The 18,676-nt window shown below is 36.9% G+C and overlaps 1 protein-coding gene across 8 annotated transcripts in view; it reads left to right on the top strand.

Annotated features, from left to right (window-relative positions):
* The window catches only part of RAPGEF6 (Rap guanine nucleotide exchange factor 6), a 226,774-nt gene that overhangs the window by 88,575 nt on the left and 119,523 nt on the right, over window positions 1–18,676 (top strand). For 7 of the 8 annotated variants that reach the window (XR_007134590.1, XM_047778562.1, XM_047778563.1 and 4 more), the window contains one exon: window positions 4,324–4,467. Coding sequence is in view for 7 of the 8 variants with exons in the window: in XM_047778562.1 (XP_047634518.1) it covers window positions 4,324–4,467 (144 nt within the window). In the remaining variant the exon portion in view is untranslated. Of the gene's footprint in view, window positions 1–4,323; window positions 4,468–15,830; window positions 15,896–18,676 lie in introns of those variants that run through there. The other variant, XM_047778564.1, reaches the window with a different exon arrangement.

Genomic DNA, 18,676 nt, shown 5'->3' with positions numbered 1-18,676 from the left:
TATGCACTTAAGATATTATGAATTTAAACTACAGACCTGCATGGAGGATGGCTTTTATTTTGAATACCCCCCACTCCTACCCCCAGAAGTCCTTCTCTCAGTTCTCGCTCTCCTTTCTCCATTATGTGCTTAGACCTCGCAGTGAGGGCCTAGCTCTTTGGGATGAGTAAGTGTCCTATGGCTTTTCAATCTTAAGTGGATTCTCTATTTTATTTGCTATCTCTCATTCCCTACAGCCATCAGAGTGGAAGTTGAGAAATGATCTGATAGATTAGGGACTTTGTTGCTATACTACTTCCTGGTATTCTTGTTTTCACTTCATTCTTTGCATTTGGATTCCTTACTTTTGTGCCACTTCAATGTGTGTTTACAAGGTTTCTTTCTTTTTTAAAGCCCACATTTCAGTTGTATTCAAAGGGAGCTTTAAGGGCGCTTAATCCTTTGTCTGTTGTTTGACTTTTATTTTCATTTGGTATTTTTTCCCCAAGTTTTTGAGTTTCCAAACTCCTTTTATAAATCTCATTTAGGAGTTCCCATCATGGCTGAGCTGTTAGTGAACCTGACTAGCGTCCATGAGGACGTGGGTTCGATCCCTAGCTTCGCTCAGTGGGTTAGGAATCCGGCGTTGCCTTGAGCAGTGGTGTAGCTCGCAGGTGCAGCTTGGATCCAACGTTGCTGTTGCTGTGGCGTAGGCCAGCAGCTACAGGTCCGATTGGATCCCTGGCCTGGGAACCTCCGTATGTCATGGGTGTGACCCTAAAAAGACAAAAAGACCAACATAAATAAATAAATAAATAAATCTCATTAACTACGATTTCTACCATGTAAATCCTTTATTGTTTAAATTTCTGCTTTTGCTCAATAAGTGGTAGATAGTAAAATATCTAAGAATTATGATACAGGAATTTTACCTAAAATAGATAATCTGGTTCATCCTATTGGGTAGGAGAGTATGAAGGAGATGAACTTTTTAGTCACACTTGGGTTTTAAATCACAGCTCACTCACTTGTGTGAAATACTACGTTTTGTGAGACTCTGTACCAACCAGTAATATAGAAAGAGGAGCTTTGTAGTGAGCTTTAAAGGACATAACTTACAGTTTCTGGTACATGGCCTAGTATAGTGATTTCATAAATAAGATGATTCTCCCATCATTTTTTAGACAAGGAAATTGAATCCCAAGGAAGTGATGTGTATTTTTCTACCTGCACAAAATTCTGTCGTTATTGAGTTGGAAATCAAGCCCCTGTCTCTTCTGGATTTTAGCATTTAGAATTATAATATTCAGTAACTTCCTCTGCCTGCCTTTGTGTATCTTGAGTTCCTTATGTGTATTGCCAAGGGCTTAACATATTTAGGGTGAAAGAAAGAATTTAATGTAATGCCCATTTTGGCAAACTTTTTGAATATGTGAACAACAATGAATATAAGTGCAATGCTGTTACTGTACTAAGGAACTTGTAGTGAGGTAGACTTATCTAATGATTATGGCCAGTATGTTTGGTCCTATAGAAGGAGTAGCACCTTCCTGGGATAGAGGTGGACTTGTTTGAACTGGGTCACGGGATAGCAAAGGAGGAATGAGCTTTTAGGCACACGTAACACAAGTGTATGCAAAGGCCTGAAGGCAATCCTATTTATGAGATAAGTCTAGGTTGTGTTCACATAGTAAGCCAGTCACAGGAATGTCTCTTTCAGTTATTGAAGAGATGGCATTGATGTATGTCTTAAATGATTTGTAGTGTTTCAGCATATGAAGATAGAATGGATAGGATAACAAATTGAGGAAATAAGTAGTCACTTAGCTGAATCTATGTTATTTATGTGTAAGGACCCATGTCATGCTGTCTTGGCTGCTACTTTTAATTTCTCACACCTCAAACAGGACAGTTGAGACAGCAACTGTGAGAAATTATCAGAAAGTTTTGGAGTTCCCGTCGTGGCGCAGTGGTTGGCGAATCCGACTAGGAACCATGAGGTTGCGGGTTCGGTCCCTGGCCTTGCTCAGTGGGTTAAACGATCCAGGCATTGCCGTGAGCTGCGGTGTAGGTTGCAGACGTGGCTCGGATCCCGCGTTGCTGTGGCTCTGGCATAGGCCGGCGGCTACAGCTCCGATTCGACCCCTAGCCTGGGAACCTCCATATGCCGCGGGAGCGGCCCAAGAAACGGCAAAAAAAAAAAAAAAAGTTTTTGCATATCTCATCAGAGCTTTTATATGATAGAGTTTTCTATGGGGAGGAGACTAAGTGAGCAGTTTTTCCAGGCTTCTATGTATAAGCTAAAGTGATAAATATTTTGAGGCTTGGAACATGTGTGGCTTTGGATATCAAATGTAATAGTTTAGTATTTATTTGGTAACCATTGGTGCGTCCATAGTAGCATTTTGAACAGGAGACTTGACATAATGATGATTTATCTAGGTGATTTATCTGACTGTGCAGGATGGAATTGTAGAGGAACATGCCTGAAGCAGCAAGTTCACGACTGAAGTAATTAAGACTTGAATAAGGAATGATGGGCATGGAAAGGAAAGAAAGGGCATTGTGAGAGGGATTTCTAAAAAATGATTAAAGATAAGATTTGGAAGACAAGCCATGGAAGTTGGAAATACTGAAGTTTCATGCCTGGATGACTAGGAATTTTTTTTTTTTTAATATTAACAAGAAATATGTCATTAACAGGAGAAGTAGTTGTAGAAGAAAAGCTGAAATTATTATTGTTATTTTATTGGATGTGAAATTAATTATAAAGTGTACTTTAGAACATGTCAGTGTTCCTTCATAAAAGTAATTTTTTTTTTGTCTTTTGTCTTTGTTGTTGTTGTTGTTGCTATTTCTTGGGCCGCTCCCGCGGCATATGGAGGTTCCCAGGCTAGGGGTCGAATCGGAGCTGTAGCCACCGCCCTACGCCAGAGCCACAGCAACGTGGGATCCGAGCCGCGTCTGCAACCTACACCGCAGCTCACGGCAACGCCGGATCGTTAACCCACTGAGCAAGGGCAGGGACGGAACCCGCCACCTCATGGTTCCTAGTCGGATTCGTTAACCACTGCGCCACGACGGGAACTCCCATAAAAGTAATTTTTAAAAATTTATTGTCTAATCTGTAATTAGATAGGCGAGGTAGGCTTTTTTTCTTAGTTTTATTGAGATCATTTACATGCAACACTGTATAAATTTAAGGCATAATGATTTGACTGAAATATATCATGAAGTGATTAATCACAGTAGGTTTAGTGAATATCCATGATCTCATATAAATACAAAATTAAAGAATAGAAAAAATTTTCTTACATAATATGCAGCAGTGTTATATCATGCCGACATAATGTTCCTAGCACTCATTTATCTAAAAACTGTAAGTTTGTACCTTAGGACTGCCTTCATTTAATTTCCACTCCTCCCAACTCCTGCCTTTGGGAACCACAAATCTAATCTGTTTTTGAAGTATAATTGACCTACAATGCTATGTTAATTCCTCTTACCCAAAATACTGATTCGGTATATCGATACATTTCAAAGTGATCACCACAATAAGTCTAGTTACCATCTGTCACCTTGCAAAGAGACTGCATAGTTATTGACTTTGTGCCCCACACTGCACATTTCATATCCATGACTCATTTATTTCGCAGGTGGAAATTTGTATGTTTTAATCTCCCTCACCTATTTCTTTACTCCCTCTCCACCATCCCCTGGCAGAGTAGTTGTATATCAATAAAGTATCACTGTTGTGAGACTGGGAAGTCAAATAACTGATTGCAAGGTTGCTGTGTAAACTAAATAAACATATATACATTTTAAGCCTTATAAATGTTAATTTTCCCTTCTTAGAAGATGCCAGCCTTATTTATTCTTGGCCATTTTCACACATTAAGATGGACAGCAAAGAATAATGCATAAAGCATTTTTGTTTCACTTTTGAGCAGCTCAACTGAAATCATAACCTTGATTGTTTTCTAAATAAAATATGTGCTTAATTAGGCAGTTTGTAGTTAGACTAACTCCGAAGTTGTAATTATTGAATGTGTAGGTGTAGTTAACAGCCTTCATTTCTTGTAAGTGACTTTACTTAGAGGGTATATGTTTATGTGAGCAAGAGAGACTATTTCCTGGAAGGAAACTGTGGTCTCCAGATCTTTATAATAATATCACCTTTAATCTTTTTGAAGTCATGAGCATTGTCCCATACAGACTGTTTTCTTGAGGCAGTTTTTTGCAAGAAGTAAATGAAGCCTCCTTATGAACCTGTTAAGACTCCATAGACTATCAGTAGTATGGAAAAATTGGATGTTTAATCAGGAATATGAACATGTGTTTCAGGTAGAGAATTCCAAGGATAACGAAGATCGCATTTTACAAAGGGAAATTCCTGCCAGACAGTCTCGACGAAGGTTTCGGAAAATTAATTATAAAGGAGAACGCCAGACTATTACTGATGATGTGGACATTAACAGCTATCTTTCTGTGAGTATATTTAGGAACATTTCATGGATCTTCCTTAATGTTCACTTACAGTGTGTTTAATGTACGTATATTTCTGGTAATACCAACACAGGGCTCTACACATCAAAGTTCGGGGCACGTAAAAATGTCTTACAATTTTTTTTTTTTAAGTGCTTCTGCTGTATTGATTTGGGTTACCAGTGGGGGGGGGTCTCTCTCTCTTTTTTTATTTAAATGATATAAAAGGGTTTTTCTTAAAGTATCTTTTTAGGCATACTTCTGAATTTTCTTGCCTGTTGTCTGACTGGTATACAGATTAGAGTCCTGAGAACTCAGGAAATAAGACTCACTTGGAGCTTTGTTGTTGTTGTTATACAGTAAGGAATACAAAAGAAATAAAAATATGTCAGTTCTTTTCTTGAGGTGTGAGACAGTTATACTTAGTGTGTGCTAGTGCAGAAATATACGTAGGTGTTAAAGGTATGTATTCAGATGCAAATACTGAAAAAAGCAGCAGCAGATAAATAATACCAAAGGAAATGTAAGCTTTTTCTTCAGAAGTCTTAAATTTTATGATGGTGGAAGCTGCTTTTTAGACTGAAATGTAGTTGAATCAAGAAGTACAGATAGTCTAAGAAAGAATAAATTCATGTATATATTATAAGTTTTCAAAGGAGTCATGATTCCCCGAAGTACAAAAACAGTCTAAAGATTGATGGCAGCAAAATTCCCAAACTATGTTTAGTTCTTTTGGTTGTCAGAAAGACAAATTCATTCATTTCATGTTAGGAATAAGGATTATCTAGGGAATTGTTTGTTATTGGAGTAAGTGTTAAATTTAAGTAGCTCTAAGAATTTAGTCACCTTTACCTAAGTTCATTGATCAAGCACATTGCATTTCTGACAACGAACATAAACATTTGAAATAGCCTTCAAATTGTTTAATGTGTTCATTTCCTGTTCTTATTATTTAATAATTTCTTGGTTTCTTTAGAAAAATTTCTAAGAAGTAGAATTGCTTAATTAAATTATCTTTATTTGTATTGTTTGGTTCTCCTTGTTAGGAGGTAGAATGCATAGTTTGTATGTTTTGATAGTTGCTTATTCTAATCTCAGTTATGGTGTATTCTTTTCCCAAATCTTTTTAGAGTCATATAAACTCTTAAGTAGATTCTCATATTTTCTCTTGGTAGCTGTGGCTTGTGCCCATGAGTCATTTACCTTTTAGCCCTCATGTGTGCTAAGAGTTGTCCTTTTCAGGATATGCTGGTTTACTGACTGCAGCAGAAAACAATAGTCACACTGCTTGGAATTCTATCCATTCAATGAGTCGAAATGGGATATTTTCACATGTAAAGGCTTGTTTAGTTTTAGGTGGTTATCTTATTAGGTACTGTCAGGGATTGGGCAGTTCATCGGAGAGGGAGGATTATGTTGGTTCACCTTGAGTAAAACATTTATTAGACATGATTCTACATTAGAAAATGATAATTTGGTCATGTTACCTGCATGTGCTGTTTTTTTAATAAGATTTTTTGTTTTTCCTAAAAGGGACATAGTTCAGACAACTTAGAAAATGCAGCATTAATACGTTTTAGTTACCTTTTAAATGAAACCAATATATCTGGCCAAATTCCTACATATTGATAGTTGATCTTGTTAAGGTTGCTATGTAGCAAAAAATCTTTTATTTTTTATACTGTGTTGGTTTCAGGTGCACAACAAAGTGATTCAGTTATTCTTTTTCAAATTATATTCCATTATAGGTTATTACAAGATACTGACTATAATTCCCTGTACTATACAGTAAATCCTTGTTACTTATCTATTTTAGATATAATAAGTTTATCTGTTACTCATAATTTGTCCCTCCCCCTGCCCCTTTGGTAAGCTTAAGTGTGTTTTCTATGCCTATGAGTCTTTGTGTTTTACGTATAGATTTCATTTGCTTTATTTTTAGATTCCACATCTAAGTGATACATATTTTTCTTTTTCTATCTGACTAAATTCACTTAGTATAATGTTCTGTAGGTCCACCCATGTTGCTGAAAACGGCAATATTTCATTCCTTTTTATGGCTGAGTTATACTCCATTGTGTGTGCGTGTGTGTGTGTGTGTGTGTGTTGTGTGTGTGTGTGTATACATACCACATTTTTTAAACAAATTTTATTGGGGTATAGGTGACTTAGAACGTTAGATTCAGGTGTACAACAGAGTGAATCAGCCATACTTTTATATAGATATCCATTCTTTTTCAGATTCTTTCCCCATAAAGGCTATCACAGAGCCTTAAATACATATCTCTAAGCTATGTAGTAAATTCTGTTACCAGTCAGTTTTGTATATAGTAGTGTGTATATGTCAATCCCAACCCAACCTCCCAATCCATCCCTCCCTCACACATTTCCCCTGTGGTAACTATAAGTTGAGTCTGTGTTTGTGAATAAGTTTTTTTTTTTTTCTTCCCTTTTTTTATGGCTGCATATGGAAGTTCCTGGGCTAGGGGTCCCAAATTGGAGATGGAGCTGCAGGCCTACATAGCAACTTGCGGCAACACTGGATCCTTAACCCACTGAGCAAGGCCAGGGATCAAACCTGCATCCTCATGTACACTATGTCAGTTTCTTAACCTGCTCAGCCATAACAGCTCTGTGAATAATTTTTTTTGTATAGTTTTGATTAGATTCCACATATTAGTGATACATGATATTCATCTTTCTCTGTCTTACTTCACTTAGTATGATAATCACTAGGGTGATTATTGCTGCAAATGCCATTATTTCACTCATTTTTATGGCTGGGTAATATTCCATTGCATATATGTACTGTATCTTCTTTGTCCAGTTCTCTGTTGATGAACATTTAGGTTGGTTCCATGTCCTGGGTATTGTAAATAATACAGCAGTGAACATTGGGGTGCATGTATCTTTTTGAATTCTGGTTTTCCCTGGGTATATGTTCAGGAGTGGAATTGCTAGATCATATGGTATTTCTATATTTAGGTTTTTAAGGAATCTTCACACTGCAGTCCACAGTGATTACTACATTTCCACCAGCAGTGAGGGAGATTTCCTTTTCCTCCATATCCTCTCCAGCATTTATTTATTTATTTATTTATTTTTGTTTTTAGGGCTGCACCCACAACATAGGGAGATTCTCAGGCTAGGGGTCAAATTGGAGGTGTAGCTGCTGGCCTACACCACAGCCACAGCAATAAGGATCTGAGACATGTCTGCAATCTGTACCACAGCTCACAGTAACACTGGATCCTTAATCAACTGAGCGAGGCCAGGGATCGAACCCACATCCTCATGGATCCTGGTTGGGTTCATTAACCACTGAACCACTAAGGGACCTCCTCTCCAGCATTTACTGTTTATAGACTTTTTGGTGATGGCTGTTCTGACTGGTGTGAGGTGATACATCATTGTAGTTTGGATTTGCATTTCTCTAATAATTAGTGATGTTAAGCATCCTTTCATGTGTTTTATGGCTATCTGTTTAGGCTTTGGAGAAATATCTCTTTAGATCTTCTGACCATTTTTTGATTGGGTTATTTTTTTGTGTAAAGCTGTATGAGATATCTGTGTATTTTTGGAAATTAATCCCTTATTGGTCAATGCGTTTGCGGAGATTTTCTCCCACTTTGTTGTCTTTTCATTTTGTTAATGGTTCCTCTGCTGTGCAAACGCTTTTAAGTTTAATTAGGTCCCATTTGTTTATTTTTGTTACCGTTTTCATTGCTCTGGGAGGTGGATCCAGAAAGGTACTGCTGCAATTTGTGTCAAAGACTGTTCTGCCTATGTTTTACTCTAAGAATTTTATAGTATCTGACCTTACATTTAGGTTTTTAATCCACTTTGAATTTCTTTGTGCATGGTGTAAGAGAATGTTCTAATTTCATTCTTTTTCTTTTTTTTTTTTTTGGTCTTTGTTTCTTAGGGCCGCACCCATGGCATATGGAAGTTCCCAGGCTATGGGTTGAATTAGAGCTGTAGCTGCTGGCCTATACCACAGCCACAAAAACACCAGACTGAGCCACGTTTGCAACCTGCATCACAGCTCACAGCAACGCCGGATCCTTAACCCACTGAGTGAGGCCAGGGATTGAACCTGCGTCCTAATGGATGCTAGTCAGATTTGTTTTGTTTCCACTGAGCCATGATAGGAACTCCCTAATTTCATTCTTTTACGCATAGCTGGCCAGTTTTCCCAGCAACACTTATTGAAGAGGCTCTCTCTTCTCCATGTACATTCTTGCCTTCTTTCATGTATATTAATTGACCATAGGTGCATGGGTTTATTTCTGGGCTTTCTATCCTGTTCTGTTGATCTATATTTCTTTTTTTGTGCCAGTAGCATATTGTTTTGATGAGTGCACCTCTGTAGTAAAATCTGAAGTCAGGGAGCCAAATTCCTCCAGCCGCCTTTTTTTTCTCAAGATGCTTTGGCTATTCAGGGTCTTTTGGGTTTTCTTACAGATTTTAAAATTCTTTGCTTCAGTTCTGTGAAAAATACTACTTTTTGTTTGATTGGCATTGCATTGAATCTGTAGATTGCCTTGGGTGGTATAGTCATTTTGACAGTATTGATTCTTCCAATCCAAGAACATGGCATCTCTGTTGTGTCATCTTCAATTTCCTTCATCAATGTTTTCTACTTTTCAGAGTTCAGGTCTTTTGCCTCTTTATGTAGGTTTATTCCTAGGTTATTCTCTTTGATGTGATATAATTGGGATTGTTTCCTTAATTTCTCTTTCTGATTTTTTATTGTTAGTATATAGGAATGCAAGAGATTTCTGTGTATTAATTTTGTATCCTGCAACTTTACCAAATTCATTGGTTAGGTCTAGTTTTCTGGTACTATCTTTAGGATTTTCTTTGTATAGTATCATGTCATCTGCAGTCAGTGACGGTTTTTAATCTGGATTTCTTTTTATTTCTTTTTCTTTGATTGCTCTGATTGGCTGGGACTTCCAAAACTGTGTTGAATAAAATTGTTGAAGTGGACATCCTTGTCTTGTTCCTGATCTCAGTGGAAATGCTTTCCGCTTTTCACCATTGAGAATGTTAGCTCTGGGTTTGTCATATATAGTCTTTATTATGTTGAGATAGTTTCCCTCTGTACCCACTTTCTGTGGAGTTTTTATCAGAAATGGGTGTTAAATTTTGTCAAAAGCTTTTTCTGCATCTACTGAGATGATCAAATGGTTTTTATTCTTCAGTTTGTTAATGTGGTGTATCACATTGTTTGTTTTATATATATTGAGGAATCTTTGTATCCCTGGGATAAATCCCACTTACCCATGATGTATGATCTTTTTAATGTATTGTTGAATTTGGTTTGCTAGTATTTTGTTGAGGATTTTTGCATCTGTGTTCATCAGTGATATTGGCTTGTAATTTTCTTTTTTTTTTCTTTTCTTTTTTTTTTTTGTGGTGTCCTTGGTTTTGGTATCAGGGTGATGGTGGCCTCATAGAATGAACTTGAGACTGTTCCTTCCTCTGCATTTTTTTGGAAGAGTTTCGAAAGAATGGGTGTTAACTCTTTTCTGAAGTTTTGATAGAATTCACACTTGATTCCATATGGTCCTGGATTTTTTTTTTTTGAAAGTTTTTATTATTTATTTATTTATTTTTTGTCTTTTTGCCATTTCTTGGGCCGCTCCTGCGGCATATCAGCATATGGAGGTTCCCAGGCTAGGGGTTGAATCGCAGCTGTAGCTGCCAGCCTACGCCAGAACCAGAGCAACCCAGGATCCGAGCCGCGTCTGCGACCTACACCACAGCTCACGGCAATGCTGGATCATTAACCCACTGAGCAAGGCCAGGGACTGAACCCTCAACCTCATGGTTCCTAGTTGGATTTGTTAACCGCTGTGCCACGACGGGAACTCCTTGAAAGTTTTTAAATCACAGTTTCAAAGCTCGTGATTTGTCTACTCATATTTTCTATTTCTTCCTTGTTCGGGCTTGGAAGGTTGTAACTCTTAAGAATTTGTGTGTTTCTTCTAGGTTGTCCATTTTAATGACGTTTAGTTGCTTATAGTACTCTCTTAAGATCCGTGGTATTTCTGTGTTGTCAGTTGTAATTTCTCCTTTTTCATTTCTAATTTTAATGATTTGAGACCTCTACTTCTTTTCTTGATGGATCTAGCTTAGGGTTTGTCAATTTTGTTTATCTTCTCAAAGAACCAGCTTTTAGTTCCATTAGTCTCTGATCTTTATGGTTTCTTTCCTTCTACTAACTTTAGGTTTTGTTTGTTGTTCTTTTTCTAGTTGCTTACATACCACATCTTATGCCATTTGTTTATGGGCCCAGGGGTTGTTTCTGTGTCTGGGCTATTGTAAATAGTACTGCTTTGGACATTAGGGTGCATGTATCTTTTCAAGTTAGAGTTTTTGTCTTTTCTAGATATATGCACAGAAGTGGGATTGCTGGATCATATATGGTCATTATATTTTTAGTTTTTTATGGAACCTCCATACCATTCTCCATAGTGGCTGTATCAATTTATATTACCACTAACAGCATATGGGGTTCTGTTTTCTTTATACCCTCTCTGGCATTTATTATTTGTATACTTTTTGATAGTAGCCATTCTGACCGGTGTGAGGTGCTATGCCATTGTGGTTTTGATTTGAATTTCTCTAATAATTGGGATGTTTAAGCATCTTTTCATGTGCCCCTTGACCATCTGTATCTCCTTTTTGGAGAAATGTCTATTTATATCTTTTGCCCATTTTTTGATTGGATTTTTTGTTTCATTTTTGTTTTTGATAATTGAGTTGTATGAGTTGTTTCTGTATATTTGAAATTAACCCCGTGGCAGTCACAACTGTCTTTTTGTTTTGTTGATTGCTTCCTTTTGTTTTGCAAAAGCTTTTAAGTTTGATTAGGATCTATTTGTGTTTTTTTGCTTTTATTCTTTTTGCCTAGGGAGATCTAACAGAATATTGCTGTGATTATGTTAGAGAATGTTCTGCCTGTGTTCTTGTCTAGAAGTTTTATGGTATGTTTAATCAGGTCTTTAATATATTTTGAGTTCATTTTTATGTATGATGTGAGGGAGTGTTCTAATTTAACTTATTTCCGAGCACTACTTGTAAAGGAGACTGTCTTTTCTCCTTTGTATGTTCTTGCCTCCTTTTTCATAGATTAATTGACTATAGGTGCATGGGTTAATTTTGGGGTTCTCAATTCTGTTAATTCATCTATATATCTGTTTTTATGCCAGTACCATGCTGTTTTGATTACTACAGCTTTGGAAAGGTTACACCTCTAGCTTTGTTCTTTTTCCTCAGGATTGCTTTGACATTCTGGATCATTTGTGGTTCCACATAAATTTTAAGTTTATTTGGTCTAGTTTTGTGAAAAATGTCTTAGGTGTTTTGATAGGGATTGCATTAAATCTATGAATTGCTTTGGGCAATATGACCATTTTAACATTGTTCGTTATTCCCATCCAGTAGCATTGAATATCTTTCCATTTCTTTGTATCATCTTCGGTTTCCTTTATTAGTGTTTTATAGTTTTCAGTGTATAGGTCATTTACCTCCTTGGTTAAGTTTATTTCTAGGTACTTCATATTTTTTGATGCAATCTTTTTTTTTTTTTGGACTGTGTCTACCACATGTGGAAGTTCCCAGGGTAAGGATTGAACCTGAGCCACAGCAGCAACCCGAGCCACTGCAGTAATGCTGGTTCTTTAATCTGCTGCACCACAGGAAAACTCCTGACACTATTTTATTTTATTTTATTTTATTTTTTTAAATTTTTGTCTTTTTGCTATTTCTTGGGCCGCCCCTGCAGCATATGGAGGTTCCCAGGCTAGGGGTCGAATCGGAGCCGCAGCCACTGGCCTACGCCAGAGCCATAGCAACGAGGGATCCGAGCCGCGTCTGCAACCTACACCACAGCTCATGGCAACGCCGGATCGTTAACCCACTGAGCAAGGGCAGGGACCGAACCCGCAACCTCATGGTTCCTAGTCGGATTCGTTAACCACTGCGCCACGACGGGAACTCCTCCTGACACAATTTTAAACAGAACTTTTACTTACTTTTTCTTTCTGATATTTTATTATTAGTGTAAAGAAATACAACATTTTCCTGGATATTAATCTTCTTGTATCTTGCTACCTTACTGAATTCATTTAGTTCTAATAGTTTTTGTATGGATCTTTTAGGTTTCTTAAGAAAAAAAAAAAAAAAAAAGGAGTTCCCGTCGTGGCGCAGCAGTTAACGAACCCGACTAAGAACCATGAAGTTGCGGGTTCAGTCCCTGGCCTTGCTCAGTGGGTTAACGATCCGGCATTGCCATGAGCTGTGGTGTAGGTTGCAGACGTGGCTCGGATCCCGCATTGCTGTGGCTCTGGCGTAGGCCGGTGGCTACAGCTCGGATTCAACCCCTAGCCTGGGAACCTCCATATGCTGCGGGAGTGGCCCAAGAAATAGCAAAAAGACAAAAAAAAAAAAAAAAAGCCACATCTGCAGCATATGGAAGTTCCCAGGCTAGGAGTTGAATCAGAACTGCATCTTCTGCCCACAGCCACACCAGTGCAGGATCTGAGCCACATCTGCAACATATACCACAGCTCATGGCAATGCCAGATGCTTAACCCACTGAGTGAGGCCAGGGATCAAACCCACATCTTCATGGATGCTGTATCAGGTTTGTAACCCACTGATCCACATTGGGAACTTCTCCCTAGGGTTCTTTATATTATGTGTCATATCATCTGCCAGTAATGAGCCTTTACCTCTTCTCTTCTGATTTGAATACCCTTTATTTCTTTTTCTTGCTGTGGCTAAGACATCCAGTAATAAGTTGAACAGAAGTGTTGAGTGGGCATCCTTGTCTTGCTCCTGAATTTAGTGGAAAGGCTTTCAGCCTTTCACCATAGAGTATGATGTTTGTTGGCTTTGAGTTTGTCAGTAAATGACTTTCTTGTGTTGAGATATGTTCCCTCTATACCCACTTTGGTGGGTTTTTTAAATGAATGAATTGTGAATTTTGTCAAATGCTTTTTCTGGGTCAGTTGAGATCATCGTGTCATATTTGTCTCTTTTTGTTAATGTGTGTTAATTTGCCTGTGTTGAACGCTCCTTGAAACACTGGAATGAATCCAACTTGATCACGGTATATGATCCTTTATATGTTTTGTTGAATTTGATTTGCTGATATTTTATAGAGGACTTTTACATCTGTACTCATCAAAGACACTTGCCTATAATTTTCTTCTTTTGTGGTGTCTGTCTAATGTTGGTATCAGCATAATGGTGGCTCAATAGAATGAATTTGGGAGTATTCCTTCCACTTGAGTTTTAAAATAGAAAATGATGGGTGTAAGTTCTAGTAGCAAAAGTCTTAATTAGTATTTGTGAAAGCTGGCAGTAAGTAATTGGTTTTATGACTGCTATAAAGACCTTTATTTTTTTTCTTCTGTAAGCAGTTCAGAGAGGTAGATGAGGAAGAATCATTTCTTTAGATTGCAGTGGAAAATTATACATTACTTTTTTCATTTGCAGACCATCATCAACTTTTCTTGGTAGTTTGCCTAAGGTCAGAAACTCTTTAAATTATACAGAATATTGTATTACTGTTGTCTTCTTTATCTTAATTATTATTATTCCAAACCTGCACATGAAGATTTTGTGAACATTAAAGATTTTACGTGTGTTTCAAAGTTATTTTCTAAGTGAATGCTTAGAACAATTGGGGAAAAAATGATTTCTCTTATGAAATATATTCAGAGTTTTGCCATATACATTACTTTATATAAAGATGAGAACCACAATCTTAATATGGGGGAAAAAACCTTTAAATGTTAAAAAGACCATGTCTATAACAGGAGTACACTTTTGAAACTCCTTTGGGTATTGCACTCAGAGCTGGCAAGAAATTCAGATGTCTTCAAATATTCTCAGTAATTTCAGAACTTCTATCTTTGAGGAGGGTGTATTTGATATTTAGAAATAGGATAAAGGTGATTAGGAGCAATATTCAGTAAATAGGATGAGTAATTAAGCCAAGTCAAAACAGTATTTAGATGAGCCATCTGTCCTTGAGTCTTTCCTTCACTTACTTTATGATTGGGCTCTTTCGTCTGAACTCTTAGTGTTTTCCAGTTGAAGATGGTAATATTGGGTCAGCCTGTCTTATGTGATGCTTGCTGACATACTTGGAACATGTGTGCATACTCAAGAACTAATCAGTTAATGATATCTATAGATTCTTCCTCCCAAATGTTTGTGCCTTCCTCTCAATTTCCCCATGTCACATTGGCCTAATGTTCACTACTGTTTTTTCTAAAAATGTTGTAATAGCATTTTCCATCCTCCCCTCGTCAACTTTTACTATAAAAGTGATTTTTTTTAATTTTAAGAGCTTTGGAAAAAATTTTTTAATTGAAAAGTGATATTTTGTCTTTACATTTAAAGATACCTGCTTAATCATTTTGTTGATTTGATTTTAAGATAATTTTTCTCTTCTCTCTGATGTTTCTACTCCTATCCCTTCTCATTACATTTTCCCCTATCCTCTGCCACCAACTAGTCCATTCATTTTACTTCTGTCAGTCTTAAAGTCATCTTTTGACAGTGTTACAGCTTTTAATTTTTTTTTTTTTTTCCTATTTTAGGGCCACACCCGAGGCATATGGAGGTTCCCAGGCTAGGGGTTGAATTGATGCTACAGCTGCCAGCTTATGCCACAGCCACAGCAACGCAGGATCCAAGTCACATCTGTGACCTACACCATGGTTCACAGCAACACCGGATCTTTAACCCACTGAGTGAGGCCATGGATTGAACCTATGTCCTCGTAGATACTAGTCAGATTCTTTAACCACTGAGCCACAAAGCAAACTCCTAAATTTTTTTTTTTACTTTTTAAATTATTTAATCAGATTTATGACATTAATGCTGCTAAATCCTAAATTTAAGAGCTTCAAGACCATACTTGAATGGCCCATATGAATGCAGTAGTGTGAAATATATTAGTTACTTTTAATCCAAGTGCAATTTTCAGGCAAATATGTATATTAAGATAGCCTTTCAGAGAGTGCCTCCGCCTTGGCCAAACACAATCACTTTTGTAATAACTTGTGCACTCTGATGTCATACAAGTATTTAAATGAAACATTACTGTCTCACATTATTAACTTACTTGATTGTAGAAGAGGAATAGGTAGCCAAATTTGTATCTCTGTATGCTGTAAAATTGGATTTCTGTCTATGTATCCCATAGAATTAGAACTGGAGAATGGTCTAAATAACTTTTTTTTAATACTTTATACCTACAGAGGAGTGATATTTGCTTGATCCTTTGAGGTGGCTGGAGTGGATTTAAAGAAACTTAGCTTTTTTTTTTTTTTTTGAAGGGCATGCTTCAAGTTGTCACTGGAAATAGCTGACCTCCTAACTCATGCAAACTCTTAATACTAAGGTATTTTCTAATAAGATAGAGTTCATAAATAGTGTGACTGTGGGTCTTGGCTTCCCAAATCAGGCTTGTTAACACCTGTTGTTCCACCATAGTTATTAGTAATTATTTCAGCCTCTCAGATTTGGGTGAAAAATTATTTACTCCCCTTATCCGTAAACAATACAACTTGAATAAAATTGGAATTTGGTTCTATAGTTCAGCACTTCAAAAAATGTAATTGCTTTGTATCAAAAATGTACCTTTGCTCATGCAAAACTTTGGTACGAGAATAACTTGTTTCAACGTCATCTTTTTTTTTTCTTGGCCATTTATTTCATGCATTTAAGTGCTTTTAAATTGTTAAATCTTTTCATGACCTATCTATCAGAAATTCCAGTGTTTTAGCATATAAGGATCTAGCATATAGTCTAAAACAGTTCTTAAAAAGAACTTTCTGCAGTGGTGGAAATATTTTGTATCTGCAGTTTCCAAATTGATACTAACTAGCCACACATGTCTATTGAGCACTTAAAATGTGGCTGGTGTGACTAGGGATTTTACTTCAGAATTTTAATTTAATTAGTTTACATCATCTCATGGCAGGACTCCATGATTTTTTATCTTGAGAGGGTTGTGTACCTATCTCTGCATTCCTGTAATATTCCATGTATATACCTGTGACTATTCATTACACATTATAATTGTTTATTCAAATGTCTGTCTCTGCCGTCAGACTCTGTACATACCTTGAAAATGTGAACCATATCCTCGAGCATGTTGCCTGTCAAGGAAAACAGAGTGCCTCTTTTTTTGTATCAGCTTGTTTAGGTTCTTGTGTAACTTTGGGCAAGTTGTGTAATCTTTCTTTTTTGATATATAACCTATAGACTTGTGGAAACGTTATGTGAAAGAGTGTGTGTGTGTATGGCTTTGCTCAGTGGTGCTCTTAAAAACATGCACTGATGTCAGCAGTTTCTATTCCTGTTGGGATTGAAAATACTCAAAAATGTTTTAGTTTCTATTGCTAACTAAATAATTTTATTATTTATTCCTGGATATAAAAGTATTTACTCAAATATGTATACTAAGGTAACTGAAGAAAGTAAGCTAAAGAGTCAGACAAAGGGAGAATAAAGATAGGAAAAGCAAAATGAAGCAGACCTGAAGTTAAAACAATCAATCAGCCAACTATGCCCTTCTCAATTTTCTTATAGCCTGTACTCACAATGCCTCACTTTAAACAAAGTAATTTCTTTGTTTAACCTTGTAAGAAGTGGTTGGAAAATGTATATGAAAGTCACTAAATGAATTGCTTTACTATATATAAATGACTGGAAGCCAATTTAATGATGGCAGGAGATGGCTGCCAGAAACTGAAGATTGGTTTTGAAATTATTAACTCGAAGACTTTCTTACTTTTAGTTGTTAGTAAAGTCAGTAGTTTAGCCCAAGTGTCTTAAAATATAATTTGTAAAACACTCTATAGGACATGGTAAGAAAACAGAGTTTATATGTACTGTTGTCCTTAAGTTTCTGTGAATTTTTGTGTATATTTCATAATGAACACAGAATACTTTTGCTGGTAGTACATGTATTAATTTATAAATAAATTACATAGGTTAGAAATATAGTTCAGAAATATTTAAAGTATTGAGATTTTATGATATCTAAATCCCTTCCTCATTTGGCCCCGTGTCCCCTTTTAGCCTTCCGGCCCCATTATTTTGTTGTTCCTCCTTTGGTCCTCCCCTCTCCCTGGAAAGTTCTTATAGGCTTCTTTACCTAATCTAATTCTGTCCGCTGATGATTCTGAGCTTGAATCTGAACTTGCTGTTTGCTCTTTTTATCGAGAATCACCTCCTACCATGTCCTCCTGACAAGGTCCTTCTCAGCTCCGAAGGCTCCATTCATCCATGAACTCTGGAGAAGCCTTACCCCACACTCCCTTTTCATAGAGTTTACTTCTCATTGGTCCCATAGGATGTTACACACACTTACATTCAGTGTGCTTATATAATTATGCTGTGCCTGAAAATAACAGAAAACAAAACGAACAACTTAAGAATTTCTTAAATGTCTACTTTTTATGTAAAGTTGATTACTCTGTTTTAAATAGCCTACCACTGGTGAACATTTTTTATATGTAGTGAACTGAATTTTGAATATTGTTATATATGTAATGTTAAATGGTAGAACTAAGCCAGACCAATAGAAGAAACAAAACATTGTACAGTGCAAAGAGAAACATGAGTAGAGAGGAAGGATACTGGTTTCACCAAGATCAGGTTCCAAGTATGCCTTTATTTAACTTGAAATGAATCTCTAGATTATCAGACAGTATTTATGCTGGGCCATTTTTATAGAAACATTATTGATCCAAGTATGAATCTGGACATTCTTCAAAGGTTTTTAAAAATCTTGGTGTTTATGTATTTCAGCTATGAAATTATAGTTGTTTTTTTTTTTTTTTTTTTTCGGTCTTTTTGCTATTTCTTTGGGCTGCTCCCGCTGCATATGGAGGTTCCCAGGCTAGGGGTTGAATCAGAGCTGTAGCTTCCAGCCTATGCCAGAGCCACGGCAACGCAGGATCCAAGCCACATCTGCAACCTACACCACAGCTCACGTCAACGCCGGATCGTTCACCCACTGAGCAAGGGCAGGGACTGAACCCGCAACCTCGTGGTTCCTAGTCGGATTCGTTAACCACTGCGCCACGACGGGAACTCCTGAAATTATAGTTCTTATTGATTTCTCCTTTGGTTGTATTGGTGTTGGATATGCCAGCATCTTCTTTTAACTAGA

Source organism: Phacochoerus africanus, chromosome 4, assembly GCF_016906955.1.
Source record: "Phacochoerus africanus isolate WHEZ1 chromosome 4, ROS_Pafr_v1, whole genome shotgun sequence".
Lineage (NCBI taxonomy): Eukaryota > Metazoa > Chordata > Mammalia > Artiodactyla > Suidae > Phacochoerus > Phacochoerus africanus.
Note: the sequence above shows the minus strand (reverse complement) of the source record. Positions and strands in the feature narration are given on the sequence as shown.